We start from the raw sequence: 13,868 nt of genomic DNA, 5'->3' as shown, positions 1-13,868 counted from the left end.
AACCCACAATACTGATAAAAATAGCTTCCTTCTCAAAGATTTCACAAAAAGACTGAAAGTCATGATGTTTTTCTTCAGTCATTTCAATTGTGTCTTACTCTTCATGACCCTTTTTGGGGTTTTCTTGACAAAGATACTGCAGTGATTTGTTATTTCTTTCTCTGGTTTATTTCATAGATGAGGAAACTGAGGCAAACAGGGTTAAGTGACTTGCCCAGAGTCACACAGCTAGTAAGTGCCTGAAGCCATATTTGAACTCTGGAAGATGGGTCTTTTCTGGCTGCAGGCCTGGTATTCTGTGCACTATGGCACCACCTAACTCCCCAAAAGTCATAAAATCTACTATCTAACATTCTTTCTTTGCAGGTATATATTTCTATTGCTATTAATCTTATTCTTGATGTGAATTATACACAGGGGATTCAATTAGACGAATTCAAGAAATGTTTAGGGTTAGTGTCTGTTGAGGCACAATAGAACACTGTGTTAGACAATGAGCGAGATACAATGTTCTAATAGGATGATGGACCCTCCCTCCTCGTTCTCATGGAATTCGTAGTTTAATGGAAGATAGTGATGGGGTATGGGCCCAAGCCAGACCTTTGCCCCTCGCCCCAAAAAGAATTTGGGTCCCATTTGTTTACGGGCTCCAGAAAACCCCTGAACTCTATTTGAACTTTTACCTGGTCAAGGAAATCTAGCAGTCCCCTGAAGTTCATTTTCCTATCAACTAGCTCTTCCTTATTGCCTAGGCCCAATCTCCCAATTCTTTGTTAACCTAATTGAAGTCTAGCCCTTCCTTGTCTATTGCCTGATAGCCCCAGCATCCCAACCTATATCTTATCCAGGCCCATTAAACCTCCCACATACTCCCATTGATAATTCTCCCAGTCACCTCAGCTTCAAGAGCCTCCCTAAAATCCTCCTCTAGTACTGGCCACTCCCATCAAGACACCCCTTCTCCCACACCCCCTACCCCCCACCCTCCCTCAACCCAAACACCTTGACCACACCTAGATCCCTCCCATAGTCTTTCTGTATATAAGATCCATCTTGGCCGCCATTTAGGCACCCTCCTCATGCCTGCTCCTCCTTACAGGCATCACAAATGGTCAGATTGATTAGGAGTTTGGCGTATATGGCTCATCTTTAATAAATGTTGTCTTTGGCTGAAAGAAGGCTTGGGACAAATTCTTTTGGGCAGGACCTGCATGTTGTGATTCTGGGGTCCCAGCACCCCTAAACCTCTAGACCTCAACAATATGACTGACAGACACATAATAACTAGGGCACTAAATAATCCATGAATTAGTATTACACATGAAAGTTTCAAACAAAATATTGTGGGGGGAAGGGTCATTTTCTCTCTTGGGCCATAAGGGAGAGCTTTTGGAAGGAGATGGAATATGAGATGAGTTTTAAAGGAAAGGTTTGAATTTAGCAAAAAGAGTGGGGCAGGGAATTCCAGGAACGGGAAACAATATGAGCAAAGACACAAAAACAGGCAAATGTAAGGCTTTATATGGGCAATTAGAGCACTATAATTATTTAAATACTAAAATTGTCTGGATGATAGAGAGTAGAAGTTGCAGAAAGAAGCAATAAGAGAGAATGCTGGGAAGGTAGAGTGACTCCAGATTATGGAGGGCCTTGAATTCTAGGTCAAGGGCTCTCAATTGAGCTTGGTAGTCCAAAGAAGATTACTGCAAAGGTTGTGAATAGAGAAATTGGAGGACTGACTGTATGCATATGGTAAATAAGTTCCATGATGCTGTGAAGGATTATTTAGAGCAGAGGTGGGAAGATCCGGTAGGGGACTATTGCAATAATTGACAAGGCAGATGGTAATGAGAGTGTGTACTAACATGGTGGCAGTAGGAATAAAGAGGATGGGAGAGGTGCATAAGCTATAGTAGAGGTAAAGTTTAGATTAATCCTTCTATACTGACTCATTAAACTTTTTAACATTTATGAATGAATGAATGAATGAATGAATGAATGAATGAATGAAAAAGTAGTTGAAGCAATGTTTCACAGAACCTAGCAGAAGCTACTAGTATAGAAGGATGTTTGAGAATGTCTAATAAATTCTTTCATATTGATAGTCATTTTCATGAACACCTTCTGAATGAAACTGTTAAATTGGATTTTCTCTACATTTGTATTATTCTGAGAAGACGGGATCCAGATAATCAAGAAACTTAGGGAAATATAATGGCTTTGTCCACAGCTGTGCTTTGCATCAATCCGAGACATTAGTGATTCTATTCAATCTCAGCCTGACCTATGGAACAGGCATGAAAGATAAAGAAGCTTTTTATGTTCTCCAGTCTGGTTTTGACAGGGTTGCCTTTCTACTTTCTTTGGAGTGATGTGAATTCCCAGAGTATATCACATATTCAAATATGAGTACAGCAATGCATTTCAAATGGAAATATTTTTTGATTATTCCCTTTAGGATTCTTACACCACTGGTTTTCCCATTATTTCACATAAACTTGAGTTAATGGAATATGAATTCAATAATGGTTACTGGGTTAAACTCTCTATAGTATTGGTTATGTACTTACCCTGTATCTATCTCGATCAGCCTGAGAAAATGCGTAAGGTTCACCTTTCTGACCTTTGGGTCCTTGTGGTCCCTAAATAAGCAAATAGATAAAAAATAAAACATACAACAACCACAAAAACAAATGCACATTTTTAAAAAAAGTAGGCAGTAATGTTTTAGTTGAACTTTTGTGGAACCAAAATTTTCAGTTTCCACCTCTGTAGATAATATCTAGCTACTCTCATAGTAGGAGTGTGTGTCTAATTAGGACACAGCATATGCTGCTCTACTGCACGATTTATAAACTTGTCTAAATAATTAACAACTAAGTACTTAGTGGTAGAGTTACTTAGTTTATTCCTTACCCTGTGCATCATATTTATATGCAATATTATTCTAGTTTAATATTATCTGAAATTATAACTCTAAGATATAAATTAATAGAACATATTTGTATTTTATATTTATATGAATCTTCTGAATATTAGTCTCTTAGTAAATGTAGAAATCAGTTGTATTTCTTTTTATAAAAAAGATTATGGGCTCTCCTTAGTTGGTCTCCTAGTGGTCTAGAAGAGTTAACAGGATATTCTAAGCCCCTTAGGCATGAGGAGGAATCTGAGTTATTATTTCAAAGATGATATTTCCCTCCAATACAATCTGTATAGGTGTGTGTATGTGTGTGTGTGTGTGTGTGTGTGTGTGTGTATCTAGGAAATCTAATCATTAATTTTGTTTTGCAAAATGGAAAAGGGGAACCTGAGAGGGACGTGTTGCTGAAATATTCATGGAGTACTTTATGAATATGCTAAAAAATGAGATTATAAATAAAATTTAAATCCTAATACTTCAAAAGATTAAGGCTTCCATCAGTGTGAGTACTCTTGTCAATAACACAGATTGCCCCTGCTTTTGTAATTAGTAGATCATTTCCATGAATTATTGAGGTCAAAAAATAAAAATTCATTACTTAATGGCCAACTTGCTGATCATGAGCCTCTTCAAGCTTGATTAGGTTGGTCCTTAGACAACAAACACTCAATCTGTTGAGGCCATTCTTGAAGGTGAGAACTGGCTTGGTGAGACTGGCCAGCATTTGCAGTGTGAAAGCATGATAACAATCAAGAACGCATGTTCACCATCAAACTATCATGGCACAATGACATAAGTCTTTAATGGAGGATGGATAACTGATTATTTTGTCCTTGAGGCACAATATACAAAGAATACTCCATCCTTAAAAATAAAGGAAAACCCACTGGGCTATCACAGGCATTGTTCAGGAAGATTAACTCTGTTCATCACGAAAATATTACAGTCTAAAGAACACAGTGACTAAAAGGACAAACAGAAATAGTTAGGGGTTTCACAATACGCTTAAAAAATCTTTCTAGTTTTATCAGTTTCAGGATCTTTGGTGGCCAGGTAGAATACGACGTGAGAAAATGAGAGGAGGCAACTCCTCTTAGGACATAAACTCCAATACAAAACTGATCGAAAGTGTTTGCTCTTTCTTAATTATTTCTAAGGAAGGAAAAGGGAAAGGATTATGATTTGGATCTAGGGAATTTATGTTTTGCCTTTTCCTCAAACTCAAATATGCTATCCCAGATTTTGAAGGGAAAGGTTTTTATAGGTGGTAGCTATCATGATGAGAGAGTAGCTCTAGCTCACAAAAGTCAGAGGAGAGATATAAGTGATTCTCTTTCCATTTCTATTCTAGAGGAAAATTGAAGCAATTTAAGTTGCCTCAAAAATGTATAGCAACAAGGATAAAATACTTTTGAAATACTATACTAAAGATGCTCACTTTAAAAGGGAATATATAACCACTATTAGGGACATATTTTTTTCCTAGGACAAACTGAAGCACCAATATCATTGGCTATTTACAAGTGATACAATTTATGGCACTTTAGTAAAAAACTTCTTAGAATTTAGGGTAACTAGTTTCTTATCTTAATGAATCCATAACATTGCAGAGAAATGTACAGAGTTAAGGTTAAGGCTTGGAAGGAACCTTAAAGTTCACCAAGTCCAACCTCACTTTTTTATATATGAGGAAACTGAAGTTAATTGAGGTCACATGATTTGCTAGAGTTGATTCAAATAGTCAATATCAGAGACAGGATTTGCCTTCAGGTCTTCTGAGTCCAAATCCAACACTCCTTCTACTGTACCATACCCAAGTGATGGTCTATCAAATATTACTTATTCAAAGTTCATCACTTTTTTTTTCCAAGAACAATTAGTTGAAGCCAACATATTTGTACTAAATACTTACAGGGAGTCCAGGTAAACCCCCAGAACCTGGAGGTCCCTGTGTACCAGCATCTCCAGTGGTTCCATTGCAACCATCACTGCCTGGTCTTCCCCGGGGTCCACCTTGACCTGGATGACCCTGTGAAGGAAAAAAAAAGTGTTAATACCATCTGTTTCTAGTTTTCATTTTTCTGCCCCAATAGAGTTTTTCAACATTCTCACAGAGTCCCAGGCTTGAATCCACAGGAAACCAGTGTTCAAAAAAAGAAGAAAAGAATACTTTATTTTAGCATAGATACAGCTGTAATCAGATGCCTCAGACATTATAAAAATAGTATCAAGCAAAGGTCTTTAGGGCAAATTAGTGCAGCTATGTTTTGGCTAAACTTTTAAAAGAGAAAAATGTATTGAGGGTTCCCCAAATGCCCTTGAGAGTTAGGAGGAACTGGGAGAGCTGTTCTTAAAAAAAAAAAAACTGAAAAAAATGTCTTCATAAGAATTATACTAGCATTCAGCTCCTTTTTAGGGATGGCACAAGTTTCTTCTTTAGGTCTATACAGTGTAACTCTGGCTGTGCCTATTATCTTAGCCTGGATTAAGATGATCAGCATGGAGTGTCCTAAAAGCTTCTAGCTTCTAAACAAGAAATTCTTCAACCACAGCATGGATACAATCATGGCATGATACCAATGCGGGAGGTGGCTTTGATCCCATCTTATTTCCTTTATAAGGAAAGCATTTACTGTCATGCAATGTCCTGAATCAGTTTTTTTTTTAGAAGGGGGAGGGACTAGAATATTATGTATCCTTTGAGTAACTGGAGAGTCAGACTAATTTGGTCCCAGTTTCCTGGAAATGGAAGAAGTCTCAATTAGTGATCTTATATTCCAAAATTTAGGTATCACACAATAAAAGCTTTTGCTTTTATTTTGCATTTATTTATTTTAATTTTATTTGCTTTTGAGACTAGCAAATTACTAGATATCTGAGGTACCAGTCTTCACAGCTTTTTCTTAATTTCACTTATCAGGATAATGATTTGATGACTTATTTGCTGTAAAGGCTGTTTTAAAAGGAACTGAAAGATTATTATGATACAAATTCTATTATTTTCTTTGTTGAATCTCTGATTATTAGTATCTTGAATATTCAAAATCCACTTTTAACTGATGATGTCAAACAGAAGGTCAGACAAATTTTTTTTTCAATAAGCATTTTTAATAGATTCAGAAAAATTTTAGGTGTTGGTGTCAGTCTGGAAAATTTGATGCTTCAGGATGTTTGACTCTATACTGGGGCTGACATTTCTCAAACCGAACCATAAAGATTGTTGAAAATGTTGAACTTCCTTAATTACATGTAGTCGAGCAGCCTGTCAGAAGCTAAGTTCTGGAATTTTTCTATTCTTCAGTTGTTTCCACCTCACTCTTTTCTTTTCCTTGTTGACCACTTTATTGCTTCTCATTTTGATAGTTTCTTTTACTCTGTGTGTGATAATGGTTACTCTGTGTGTGAGTGTGTGTTTGTGATAAAAGATTAAAACATCGACATGTGGCCAACAATTCCTTCTATACAGTACTCTCTATAGACTAGAGCATGGTTTGGAACCATTGGCAATATTTGTAGAGCTTGGTTCTATATCTTCTGATATCTTCTTACCTTATCTTCTGTATCTGTATCCACAAAACTTTTGTTCAGAAAGAACCACTACACTTCTGAGTGCCTTCCCCTGGATTTGAACTGTCTGCTTTTGTTCTTTTCGATGGGCTATGTAACTTGAAATGAAATCTCAGTTTGCCCCTGGTTTAAGATTGTGCTCTAAACAAGACTTTCAAATATTTTTGAACTTTAAGTCCACCTGCAATTCTTCAAACTACATTTCTCTGATCTGATTCCAGGATTCCTTTGTGTATCACTTCTTGTAAATAGCTTCCAAATAGCTACAATGATCCTAGACTCGACTTTTGTTAGTTACCCAGCCATAGCATGTGGTTACGATCCGAAGGAGCTAGTAAAGTCACATAGGTTTAATTGTTTGTATCAGATTACTGCAGCTGAAGCAGGCTGACCATCTCAAGCATCACCCAGAGGCACTGGGTCATGGACCACTTTTATCCCTTTGTACCTTGTAGTTCTTGGTGACCACATGCTAACATTTTCTTTCTGGCTTGGGAAATTGTTCCTTCTTGTTTTAAATGAGTCTTTAAACTTGAGAAGATATTTAGTCCTGTCATTCACAGGTGTTTTTAATCTGATTGTTTCAACTCAGATTTAGGGATAAAAATCAAGCATTCATTAAGTGCCACTATGTACCAGGCACTGTGCTTGGTACTCAGGATAGAAATACCAAAGCTAGTCAATTCCTGCCCTTAAGAAGCTTATATTTTAATAGAACTAAATTAGTCAGTTTTACTTCACTTAGTGAAGAAAGTTAGATGACCTCTAACCTGTTTGGAATGTTATAGAAGTGATTTCTGAGGTGTCTATCAAATCTTTGATTCTATGCATCTATGAAATCTAAAGACTTGAAAAAATTTTTTCCTGATGATTTGTTTTGAGGATTGTTATTCAGAAACTTAGTATTGCAATTCTTTCATCCTCATTTTTTTTTAACTCTCATGAGATAAGAAAGATGTTGGTCAATTCTTAAATATTCTGATTAATGCCACGGTTATTTCTTGACAAGTTTATGATAGCATAATTTAATTGAGGTGTTTATTCTATCCCAGCTGTAACAGTCCACCCTTCACGTGACCTCTTGGTTCAGCATGTGTCATGTTTGGACAAACATAATCTACAGTCTTTTACTTCATTATTTTCTTCAACTGTTGTGGAAGTTGTGATTTGAAGAGATGAAGTATTATAATGCTGATTCCCTCCGAAATATTCCATGACCATTTTTCTAGGTTCCCACAAATTAGTCATCTTACCATGGAGCGGAGCCTTTGAAATAAGAGAGAAATAGAAAAGATGTGGATATGTGTGTGTGTGTGTGTGTGTGTGTGTGTGTGTGTGAGAGAGAGAGAGAGAGAGAGAGAAAGAGAGAGAGACACACACACACACACACACAGAATATGAGTATAAATAACTGGGTGAGAGCAAAAAAATCTGGAAATATGGACAAGGATGAAGCAGATGTCTTAAAACTAAAGAAATGTCAGGATAAGAGGAGGATGGGAGTATGTGATAAACAGAGACCTTGATGTCAGAGCACTGGTCAGGAAACCAGGCCTGGGAAATCTGTCCAGGGATTCCTGTGAAGAAGGCTGTGAGTCAGGCTGTTTTGTTTATTTTTCTATGCCCACAAGAAGTAAAGCAAAATAGGTTAGAAAAACACATTTTATTACATTTTGAGATTTTCCCATGAACAAAGCATGCTTTTTCTTTTTTTTCCTTTTATGTGTGTTTACCTCAGAAAATGTGAAAAACTACACAAATTTTAAGGGTGAGTTATTACATATAGCTGCCTTGCAGACATTTTTATATTTCATGCAAAATTTCACAAATGACTTTTTAGACTGATAAAATTAACAGTACAGTAGATGACATATATCTGTATCTTTGTGGCTTATAATGTGGTACATGAAAATGATTACATTTTACCTTTCTCAGGGGATTTCTGATTAGAATTGTAGCTTTTACTTTAATAGAATATTCAGTTTTAAGAAAATAACCTTAATTCTGAAAATTAAGTTTTGAACCCAAAGTTATAAAACAATTAATTAATTTAACAATTCAGCAAGTACTTTACTGGGAAATTAGGAACAGTGCAAAAACGTATTTTTATATTTATTTCCCAAGAATTTTAATGTAGAAATAAGAAAAAAGGAAGACGGGAACTTGAATTAGAACAGATTTATCCTACTCAAAACATAAAATATTTAAAAATATTTCAAAAAATCTATTGCTTACAGGAATTCCATCAGCTCCAGGAAATCCAGAAACACCTCTTTGTCCCTAAAAAAGAAAGAAATCAAACTTGAAATGGAAGCATTGATTATGCTTCATAAAGTCAGATGAAATATCAGTAATGAACATACCACATCTCCTTTGGGCCCTGTTATTCCTGGTGCTCCACGTTCACCTTTATCACCTTTGCGTCCTTGTAATCCAGGAATACCTTGCAGCCCTGGTGGTCCACTGTATCCTTGTGGCCCAACTGGTCCTGGTTGACCCTGAAAAAAACCCCACAAAAATACAGGATTATTTGCATAGGGGAGCACAATGAACAAGCATCCTCATTAGTGATTTACTTTGAAATAATTATCTTTACTTAGATAAAGCAGATCCTTCAGAAGACGTGATGTGCCAGCTACAATATTCTGTATTCACTACTCAGAGTAGTGTTTCAGAATGAAATAAAGAATTATCCAATGAGGTCCCAAGAATGACATTGAGTTAAGATATAAAAGCAGCATGCTTCATGGAAAGAGTACTACCATCCCATGATCGTTGGTAAATCATGTAATGTGTTTGAAATTTCACTTCTTCATCAGTAGAATGAGGATAATAATATCTGTTCTATCTACCCCCATGGTTGTCTCAAGGTCCAAATAGAATAATCCATTATATGGGAAAGTGTTTTAGAAACTATCAAGTACTATAAAAACATCCCTCATTTTTCCCTCTCCAAAGTAAAACCATAATTACGCAGTGTTCCAAAAGTCTTAGTGTAGTTTTAATTTTATTGGACTTTAAATCGGACTTTTAAATTTATTGGACCTTAAAACTGCACTAAGACTTTTGGGACACTCTGTACAAGCTTGTAATTTGTGAGTCGATCAGTCAGGTGGGCAACAAACATTTATTAAGAGCCCACTCTCTGCTAGGCATTGTGTTAAGCAGTGGGGATAAGAAGGAAGGCAAAAAGACAGTCCCCTCTCTCAAGGAGTTCACAGAGAGATGACATGCATACAACTATGTGCAAACAAGAGCGTTACTTAAAAATGTTTTAAGGAAAACAATTTCCCCACTATTTTTGCCATTCTTCTTAATGACATTTCTACCTATATAAGATTTCTATATGCTGGACCAGAAGGAAACATATCCTTCATTAACTCAAATGGAATATTTATATTCTAGATATGAAAAACCATAATTCTGTCTGGTATCCATTACCTTTTTCTGGATAATTTTTGATTTGTCACAAATAACTAACCACATTATGTAGTCATTTTCCTTGCATTGTCAGGCAATCTCTGAAGATCAAAGTATTCTTTTTATGACCTTAATTTTTGGATGGGAAGACAGACTTTTGGAATACAGTCCTGGACTTTCCTATTTTGGTGGAGGATGTCACTTCAGCATAATTCATGCCGAGATTCTGAGCGGATGGAACTGTTCACATAAAGATCTAGACAGTGTCTGCTTTAAGAAGGTCCAGGAGTAAACCCATGTGAGAATCACAACTCACATTGTCTCCCCATATTCTCAAAGTTTCATTATTCTGATTAAATTGAAGGTGTTTTAGTTTAATCAGAGTAATTGCACCTCAAGGCTAAAGGATGTGATGACTTTAAATGTTTAAGTTGTTAAGTGACTAGGCTTTCCATAGGATATCCTGACCTTTATTTGCCAATAAAGCCCATCTGGAATGATCAGGTTAAGAGAAGGGATTTTCCTTAGTGTTAATCATCATCATTGCCAGACGACTTCCATCCTTAGTCCAAGCATGGACTGGAAAAATTACTTCCCCCTCTCCCTTTCCTTTTGTATTAGCTTGTTTTAAAAATAAAGTTAAGACAAAGACTGGCAGACTAGTTTAATTTATTTGCATGGATTGAGGAAGCACCTAGCTTTTTGTCTGGAAATTCCGGTGACATGCTTGAAAATAACATTTCCACAATAGGGGACAGAACACTGGGCCTGGAGTCAGGAATATCTGAGTTCGAATCTAGTCTCAGACACTTCCAGCTGTGTAACCCTGGGCAAGTCATATGACCTTTGCCTGTATTCTCATTTGTAAAATGAGAGTAATAATAGTACCTATCTCCCAGGATTATCGAGAGAATCAAGTGAGATAATATTTGTAAAACACTTTCTAAACCTTAAACAGCTATATAAATGCCAGCTATCATCATCATCATTACTATTATAATGGTAAGCATGAAAGTACTCAGTATGGGATCATATACCATCTCTTTCAGTCAAGCTCACATATGTGGAGTGATACCATAAAATTATAATAGCATAATATGGTAAATGCAATGTATAAATACAAATGTATAAATCATTCCCCAAATAAAAATATTTCTCTCAGAGAAACATATTCAGGAGGAAACTGATTGATCCTCAGATAAATTTCCTCTTGATTTCTTCCGTAAAGCAACTGGCCCACAAAGATTCATAGGTTTTTAGAGCTGCAGGGGACCTCAGAGATCATCTCATTCAACTTTCTCTTCGGGAAAGGCTGATTGAGTTAGAGAGGGAAAAAAGGCCATAAAACACTTTATCTCCTTTTCCCATTAATTTTTTTTCTCCCTATTAAACTCAAGTGTTTTCTACTGGTAAGTCTCAACTTTAATGTTAGGGAAGAATAAATGTCATGGTGGATTTTCACACACTGTAAAGGTTACTGGAATGTGAAGGGAGAGAATGGGTCAGTTTGGGGTAGAACAGCACCAAAGGTATATGTTCAGACTTGAGTAGACATTGTTTAAATACCAGGACTGCACATAGGATACACTTAAAATCCTGAGACATTTTTACTAAGGTTCTGAGGATTTTAAATCTGGTTCTTGTGGAAGAGGCCAAAATCCTAACTGTAATTAGAAATGTCCACATATAGGGGCAGCTAGGTGGCGCAGTGGATAGAGCACTGGCCCTGAAGTCAGGAGGACAGGGGTTCAAATCTGGCCTCAGACCAAACACTTGACACTTACTAGCTGTGTGACCCTGGTCAAGTCGCTTAACCCCAATTGCAAAAAAAAAAAAAAAAAAAAAAAGAAAAGAAAGAGAAATGTCCACATATAGAACAACTCTACAACCTGAGGCTTAAAATTAGTAAAATGATTTCAGAGGGCTCAAGAAAAACTCAGCTCAAATAACTATTAATTTGTCAGATAACCCACACAAATGAGTGTCTATTTCTACCTAAATTTTATTAACCTTAAGGCTCTGTCTGGGCAAGAAAGGAAAAAGAGTAGCCAGTTTCTGAAGGAAGGATAAAAATGTTTCACTTAAATCTTCTTCTTCCTTTCTACTCTCACTGTAGCACCTCTAGGCTAGGCACTTATTGCTTCACTTCTGGATTACTGGTCTTTTTGCCTCCACTCTATTCCTGTTTCAGCTCATTGTTTCAGTCTGCTGCCAACCTGATCTTGATGTACCACTCTGATCTTTGGTACTCTTCTGGAAACCTGAGGAGCTCCCCACTGAATAATGAACACAGTATAATCTTCTTGTCCTAGCATTTGGGGCCTGCCCCAGGTCTAGATCCAGTGTGGCTTTCCAGTATTATTTCATACTATTCTCCCTGTCCTTCACACACTATGTGTTTCAGCAAAACTGTCATTCTCCACATTTTCTGCTCTTATGCTGGTCTTTTTCACTTCTGAGCCTTTCATTATATCATCCTCTTACTGTAAAAATTTCTCCCGTCCTTCAGGGCTCAACTCAAGATTCTTTGATCCTTCCCTACAATCCCTATACTTAGGTAACAAGGACTGTCTTCTTCTTCTCATTTCTCAGCACCATTTCTGCATCTTTCCTTTGTAGACACACATAGTTTAGTAACATAGTTATTCACCTAAGTGTCTTCATAGTATCATAGTTCTAGATCCGGGAAGAACTTGAGATCGAGTCTAACCCCATAATTTTACAGATGAAGAACTTTTTTTTTTTATATGACCAAAATTTTTTATTTAACTAAATCTCTAGTTCATGCATAAGCATGATGGATTTCCCCAGTTTATTGGACTTTGGCTATTTAAAAAATAAAACAAAAGAAAAAACACAAGCAGCCTTGTACAGAACAGTGAAATGTCAAGGATAAGGGTATTCTACAGTTTTACTGTAGGATAAATATATATATATATATATATATATTTAAAGGCCTCCCTCCCTTTGGCTACATCAACTTTAGCTTCAGGTCGTTAAATACAGACAAATTTTTAAAATCACTTCTTTACTACTCCAAGATACTCAATGCTGTCATCATCCACCTCTGGCCATGAAGAACTTTTTAAGAGCAGAATCTATGTCTTTATTTTTGTTTCCCTAGTGCCTAACAATGGGGCTATATGCTTTGTACACAATAGGTATTAAATAAATGTTTGCTGAATTAAATTGCATTGAAAAAAAAAATAAGGCTTCCAAATAAGCACACTGCGTTTTTAATCTATTATACAATACTTCCCCAGGAATTTCCTCCTCGGGCTGATTTTGGGAGCTATTTGTCATCAGCTGCAAAGTATGTCAGCAAAAGAAGTGGAAAGGACTACTTTAAAACATCTCTTCAGATAAGAATGTTCTTAATCTCTGAACTGCTCAAAGGCTGCATACCATAGTTGTTCTCTCACTTAAATTTTAGACACCTTCCATTTCTTAGACTGGAGAGGAGTTTATTTTGTTATTAAAATTTTTTTTTTGTTGTGAAAAACTAACTATATTTCCCTTCATCCTATCCCCCACCCCGGTTTATTCTATTGTCTCTTTTGACCCTGTCCCTCCTTAGAAGTGTTTGCTTCTCCCCCAATCTGCCCTCCCCTCTATTGTCCCTCTGCTCTCTTATCCCCTTCCCCCCTATTTTCCTGTAGGGTAAGATAGATTTCCATACCCAATTCAGTGTGTACATTATTCCATCCTTAAGCCAAAGCCGATGAGAACAAGATTCACTCATTCCCTCTCACCTACCCCTATTTCCCCTCCACTGTAAAAGCCCATTCTACCTCTCCCTTTCTCCTCCCAGTATAATCTTCTCTTACTCCTTAATATTATTCTCCAGATATCACCGCTGCATCTTCAACTCACCCTGTGCCCTCTATTTATCTATCTGTCTATCTACCTACCTATCTATCTATCTATCTATCTATCTATCTATCTATCTATCTATCTA

The 13,868-nt window shown here is 36.6% G+C and overlaps 1 protein-coding gene across 2 annotated transcripts in view; it reads right to left on the bottom strand.

Annotated features, from left to right (window-relative positions):
* Positions 1-13,868, bottom strand: part of LOC114046109 (collagen alpha-2(IV) chain-like) — a 287,529-nt gene that overhangs the window by 113,427 nt on the left and 160,234 nt on the right. For both annotated transcript variants that reach the window (XM_027866363.1, XM_027866364.1), the window contains exons 5-8: positions 8,854-8,988; positions 8,726-8,770; positions 4,836-4,952; positions 2,571-2,642 (exon numbers count right to left, since the gene is read on the bottom strand). In XM_027866363.1, coding sequence (XP_027722164.1) covers positions 2,571-2,642; positions 4,836-4,952; positions 8,726-8,770; positions 8,854-8,988 — 369 coding nt within the window. The remainder of the gene's footprint in view (positions 1-2,570; positions 2,643-4,835; positions 4,953-8,725; positions 8,771-8,853; positions 8,989-13,868) is intronic.

Source organism: Vombatus ursinus, unplaced genomic scaffold (genome assembly GCF_900497805.2).
Source record: "Vombatus ursinus unplaced genomic scaffold, bare-nosed wombat genome assembly UNPS02014781.1, whole genome shotgun sequence".
Classification (NCBI taxonomy): Eukaryota; Metazoa; Chordata; class Mammalia; order Diprotodontia; family Vombatidae; genus Vombatus; species Vombatus ursinus.
This window is presented reverse-complemented; position numbering and strand designations above follow the sequence as displayed.